The following is a 6,000-nucleotide window of genomic DNA, read 5'->3' as shown; positions in this document are numbered from 1 at the left end:
GAAACACCTCTTCCTCAAGAAAACGGCCGCCCCACGAGTAGAGAGAGCTACAGACACAGTGGAGCAAAGCTCTTAAGAGATTACGTCACAGCCCAGAGGTAAGGGAAACGTTTACTATGCTATTTACAGAGATAGCACTGGCGATCTGAACCGGTCAGTGGCGAAAAAAAGCACTTTTAATGCGCAAACTTATACGGGACGCATTTGCCATCGTTACCGTTTTAGCTCTTTTCACGGCTCCCAGTTGCATCCGCCTCCCTCAATACTGAACCAATTTTAGAACGAGTTGTACCTATGAATCATATGCACACATACACATGGGGAAATAGAGCCCAGGTTGAAAAATACCGAAGTTATCCTTTAAGGGAAAAGGTTGGGAACCACTGCCTTAAAGGGATGGCTCATGCAAATCAGCAGCACCAAATCAGGGAATATCTTGAGGAAAGAATTGAAAGAATCCCGGGACCAGTTGCACAAACACCTTAAGTTAAGATTTTCCTCATAAGGTTTCCTCAAAATAAAATCGGTTTCACAAACACCCTTAAGTCTTCTCCTAAAGGTTTCTGTAAAATGTTAACCTAAGTATTGATGGTTTTCTCCTTGTCTTGGTCTTATATTTAAGGAATCCCTGCAGTGTGTGCTTTCTATTACTGTATTCCCCCAGAAGTAAAATCTTTTCCTCCTCTGACCAGTTTAGTTTTCATGTCCTCTTTCTGTCAGCCATATTTTCCACTATCTAAGTAAAAGCCAGCTTTGTGAAAGGATATCATTATCACAAGCATGAGACCAAGCAAACAATCTCCATGGAAACTTTAACCACTGTGAAATCTCTTTCAGCGCATTTAAGGAATTCTGTGCAACTGTGTAAGTCCTTCAGCTAAGGAGAAATTAAGCCTTAAGTTTCACACTTAAGGAGAAAACTTTTGTGCAACTGGTTCCAGAGATTTGTAGAATCAAGTCTACGGTGTATTGAGGCTGTTATGGTGGCACTAAGTGGCCCAACACCTTACTAAGACAGTTAAAGTCTGTTTTATCGTCACCTGTCTGTATGTCCCTGCAGCATCAAGTCACAAGAAGAAAAACAAAAAGAAGGTCAAGCCAACAGCCGCTCCAAAAACATCCACCACCTCTCTTTCCGTGGACAGTGGCTTCCTCTGCTGCGCTCACCATGAAGTTATGGTGGCTGGCCTTACCATGCTCGGGGTGGGCACGCCTCAGAACAAAGGTCAGCTCACATCTGTTTTGTACAGTCTTGTAAAGGTTGTAGAGGAGAGTGGCGGGAGGAAGGACTGACTGCACAGCCACAGTGTTCTAACTGTTGCATAAAACATCACACTCCTCCCCTCTATCTTGCTTCATAGATGTCCCAGTGTCAGTCCTCCTGGTGGGGCTTGGTGGAGGAGGCCTGCCTCAGTTCCTACGGGACTTTGTGCCCAATGTTACAGTCGAGGTTGTAGAACTAGACCCTGCTGTGATGGAAGTGGCGAAGGAATGGTTCGGATTCAGACCAGACGACCGTTTGACTGTCACTCTGGGGGACGGCCTTGAGCGCATCTGTGCCTTGGAGAAAGAAGGTTAGTGGAGGAGTTGAAGAGATGCCAGTTAAAATGTGAAACTAAACCAGCGAGTACATTAACCAAGAAGTGACTGTGGGTGTTTTTTTTCCTCTGTAGGTGGTTGTTTGTTTGATGTCATCATGTTCGATGTAGACAGCAAAGATAGCACTGTGGGTATGAGCTGTCCTCCTGCTGCCTTTGTAGAAACCTCAATCCTGCAGAAAGTTTTCAGCCTGCTAACCCCCAGAGGTACAGTATTTTTAACACTTTATTTCTCAATCCTTTTCTATGAAATAATACCAATAAATGTATTGGCACAGATAGTATGTAGGATTTAGGGGATAATTTTGCACCCGTCAAAAAACTCCTGAACAATGAACACACAATTATAACAGTGAGAAGTTTCAGCTGTTTGCAATCTGCAATCCTCACCACTAGGTGCCACTAAATCCCCCTAAATCTTACATACTGGACCTTTAAAAAGGTCTAATGAAGAGCCCTCTGCTAAATTAAGCTGTCTATTAACAGACACATTAATAATGTTAAATGTATGTAATATGACATGTAACCTTCTCTCCTCTGTCTGTCTCTCCTTGTCATTGGACCAGGTGTATTCATGCTGAACCTCGTGTGTCGTGACCCAGTCTTGAGGAAAAGCGTGTTGGAGCGTGTCAGCGCCGTGTTTCCCTCCATCCTCTCCAGAAAGATTGAAGGGGAGGTCAATGAGGTCCTTCTGTGCTCTCGTGGAGAAAACAAGACATTGGATGCTGCTCACATTCTTCAGTCCCTGAACCAAGCAGGCAAGAGTCTGCAGAGCGCGCTGTGCTCTAACAGGACTGAAACCAACAGCAGCCCACACATAGACATCGCAGGGCTGTTAAAAGACCTTAAAGTAGAGTAAAGTTTGTTTCTTACCGAGGGGGATGGGATTAAAAGATGCAGTGTGTAAGATTTAGGGGGCGATATCGACGGAAACTGAATATTATTTAAGTATTTTTTCTTTAGTGTGTAATCACCTGTTAGTAAGAATCATTGTGTGCCATTTATATCTACATAGGGAGCAGGTCTTTGTCCATGGAGATCACCACGCTGCACTGCCATGTTTCTGCAGTACCCCAGAGCAACAAACCAAACACTGACTTTAGATAGGGCCGTGCATGTTTTTGCATCGACCACTGTAGTTAGAAGCCCCTCCATGACAAACAGCATCAGGAAAACACTGATTTTTAAACATGAAACTGCTTTATTCTGTTTTTGAAAGGGTTTAAATCACCATGTCTGTTTCTTTTAGAGAGGAAGAGACCTTAGTGGATTATTCGGCTCTTGGTAAAAATCTCCTCAACGTCTGGATATTAAGTGTCCAACATGACAAACAGTGCCGAAGAAACACTGATTTGTAATGTAACAATGTTTTATTCAGTGTTTTTACCACTGGGTTCGTTTGTTATTCAGAGGAGACCTCTGTGGATAATTTGGCTCCCAGTAAAAACCTCCTGAACGTCTCAGAAAACAGGTGAGCACGCATGGCAGGCTGAGCAGCGTAGGAGATACATTGATTTGTAAAGTGAAACTGCTTTATTCAGTTTTTATCATTGCCTGGTGAGTTTGGTTTGGAGAGGAGGGGGAATCTGCAGATAATTCAGCTCCCAGTAAAAAAACCCTTGAACAATGAACACTAGGCTGCATTAGCGTTGTCGCCTCCCAGCAAGAGGGTTCCTGGCAGAGTTTGCAAGTTCTCCTTCATGTCAGCGTGGGTTTCCTGCGGGTACTCTGGTTTCCTCCCACAGACATGTGGGACCTGCAGATACATGCAGTTTAACTGGTGACTCTAAATTGTCTGTAGGTGTGAATGTGAGTGTGAATGGCTGTTTGTGTCTGTGTGTCAGCCTTGCCATAGTCTGGCGTCCTGTCCAAGGTGAACCCCGCATCTCACCCAGTCTGCTGGGATAGGCTCCAGCACCCCTGCGACCACTAACAGGATAAGCAGTTACGAAAAATGAATGAATGAATGAATGAATGAATGAATGAAGGGACACTAGGGGATATCTGACTGGAGAGGTTTCAGCTGGGTGTAATCTGCAGTCCTCACTGCTAGATGCCTCTAAATCCCCTTAAATCTTACACACTGTTCCCAGTGGTGTGGTGGTAGGTGATGAGCTGGGTGTATTGCAAGGTAAATAGGTTACTGAGGAGGAAGTGGGTATACCCTCCTATATATATATGTAGCCTGTATTATCTTTGGCTGATAGATATACTGTAAATGGCCACACCCTCCACTACACCACTGACTGTTCCTTTAATCATGTGCCAACACTGTTTGAAGCATTATGAACTGAATTATAAGAGTAAGTGCTTTCACTTTGCCGTTCAGTGCAATATAATAAAAGGAAAAATGGTGTATAAGAAACAATCACAAGTAAAGGACATTTTATCTTTACATCTTAATGTGGGGTCTCCACAAAGAAGTGAATACCAAGGTACATGTTTGAACTTGCTATATTATTATTATTGCATAATTTCACCATTACATGCAGCCCTCAGTTTCTCTTTCACATGCTCCTGGTTTCCAGTGTACCACATGGTGCTCACTCCCTCACTGCCAAAGAATGCAGCAGTGTTATTTACAGTAGATGAATCTTACACTCTGGTTCCACTTGCAGTGTTTATAGGGCCGCAGCAGAGCCCTGCCCACTCTCTGGATGCGTAGCATTTTAAATAACTGTCGGCTACAGTGAGTGAATGTCTGCCTGCTGTCTGATAAGTCAGGGTACTTTCATTACTGGCTCTCAAGTGTGTCCCTCTCCTGCTCTTCTGCATAAGGGGGTTGCCAAGTTAAACTCACTGATTACCGCGCATGCGCGTTAAACTTGATTCCGTTAGCTGTCAGTAGAATGTTTTCCTCCTGACCATGGACCAAAGTCAGCGCCGCCACCAGCGACCAGCGTCTTAAATGTGCCCAGAGTTTAAGGGAAACAACCCGCTGTGAACTTTCGGCGCTTTAAAGCAACAATAATGTCCACAGCGAGCTGTTTTCGGAGACTTGAGGTGTGTGAGTACAAACTTGGGCACTGCCGTCGCTCCCAGACGCACTGACGAGAACGAGCTATCAGCCGCTGAAGTTACGGAGCTTTAAAAGTTGTCTCCGTCCTCCAAGAAGAGTTTCAGCCGCTTTGTAAGGTTTGTACATTTTGGTAATGGACGCAGAACATTTGTAAGTAGCCGTGAACTATGTTAGCTACCCCGACGACTGGTGTGGAGTAGGACCGGGGTGGAACAGGATCTACAGGAGCTGGGCGGGGAGCCCGGCTGCTCCGTTGCGATGGGCAACCGCGGGATGGAGGAGCTGATCCCGCTGGTCAACCGGCTGCAAGATGCGCTTGGCAGCGTGGGACAGAACTGCAGCCTCCACCTGCCCCAGATCGCTGTGGTGGGCGGGCAGAGCGCAGGCAAGAGTTCTGTGCTGGAAAACTTTGTGGGCAGGTAAGACTCTCACGTAACTCTGGGTGAACCTGTGCAGCAAGAGACACCATCACCTTACACAACACCTTTCAACTGCACTCACTCCAGGTGGATAAGATGTAGGATGCAACAAGTGTGCCATTTTCTAATGAAACACTCTTTTATCAGGGGTTTACACATTGTTAGTTTATTAATGTTAATACATATTTTCCCAATGCATGTTTGAGTAGGAGCGCCTCCTGAGCTCAAAATCATCCTTTGGTGAATGATACAAATCACAGGAAAACTCCAAACTTTAAAAGAGTTAAGAGTTGGAGTCTCCTTGTGATCATACATCAGTGCTTTAAAGATCATTTAAAAGCCATTAATAACTCAGCTCAACTGTATTTATGTGGCACCTTTCATACAGACATGCAGGCCAAAGTGCTTCACAAAGCAAAAGTGAAACAAGTTTTGCAACACTAGATAATATTATACTAAAAAAAATCAATAAATAAAGGTCTGTAAAAACTGAAAACTAAAAAAAGGAAAGATGTAAAATTACTCCAGATTTAATATCCAGAGATATTTAATATCCAGAGGACCAAAATAAGAGCAGATTTTGGTTTTCCAGGTCGTGAATAATCCCTTTGACTCTTACCTGTCCTGGACCAAAATCTGTCAACATATAACTTGAGATCTAATGGCTGTTAAAAAACAAGAAACCAGTCAGTTCACATTTATAACTGCATTTTTACCAAATACAAATACACACCTGCCAGTAGTATTTTTTTCACAGCCTCACAATCAAGTAAATGGTTTACTAAACATTAGTGCAACTATTTGTTATCACTGATAAACCCCCTTTTTTAACAACACTCATAAATGACATAGATTGTATGTATTAACTGTATATGTTTAAATATAAAGTCTATGGTTTAAACTTATTAAGTCACCCTAAATGACTGAATGATTTAAAGGCAATGCTGCAGAAAGTGTTACCAAG

The 6,000-nt window shown here is 43.5% G+C and overlaps 2 protein-coding genes across 3 annotated transcripts in view; both read left to right on the top strand.

Moving 5' to 3' along the window:
- mettl13 (methyltransferase 13, eEF1A lysine and N-terminal methyltransferase) overlaps positions 1 to 3,972 on the top strand; it is a 10,185-nt gene extending 6,213 nt beyond the window's left edge. Inside the window, exons 6-9 of the mRNA XM_050055713.1 lie at positions 1,061 to 1,225; positions 1,362 to 1,574; positions 1,674 to 1,805; positions 2,165 to 3,972. Coding sequence (XP_049911670.1) covers positions 1,061 to 1,225; positions 1,362 to 1,574; positions 1,674 to 1,805; positions 2,165 to 2,457 — 803 coding nt within the window. The 3' untranslated portion in view covers positions 2,458 to 3,972. The remainder of the gene's footprint in view (positions 1 to 1,060; positions 1,226 to 1,361; positions 1,575 to 1,673; positions 1,806 to 2,164) is intronic.
- Positions 3,973 to 4,428: 456 nt separating this feature from the next.
- dnm3a (dynamin 3a) overlaps positions 4,429 to 6,000 on the top strand; it is a 28,494-nt gene continuing 26,922 nt past the window's right edge. For both annotated transcript variants that reach the window (XM_050055482.1, XM_050055480.1), the window contains exon 1: positions 4,429 to 5,036. In XM_050055482.1, the coding sequence (XP_049911439.1) occupies positions 4,876 to 5,036 (161 nt within the window). In that variant the 5' untranslated portion in view covers positions 4,429 to 4,875. The remainder of the gene's footprint in view (positions 5,037 to 6,000) is intronic.

The sequence above is a fragment of the Epinephelus moara genome, chromosome 10 (assembly GCF_006386435.1).
Source record: "Epinephelus moara isolate mb chromosome 10, YSFRI_EMoa_1.0, whole genome shotgun sequence".
Classification (NCBI taxonomy): Eukaryota; Metazoa; Chordata; class Actinopteri; order Perciformes; family Serranidae; genus Epinephelus; species Epinephelus moara.
The sequence above is the reverse complement of the archived record's forward strand: the minus strand, read 5'-3'. Positions and strand labels throughout refer to the sequence as shown.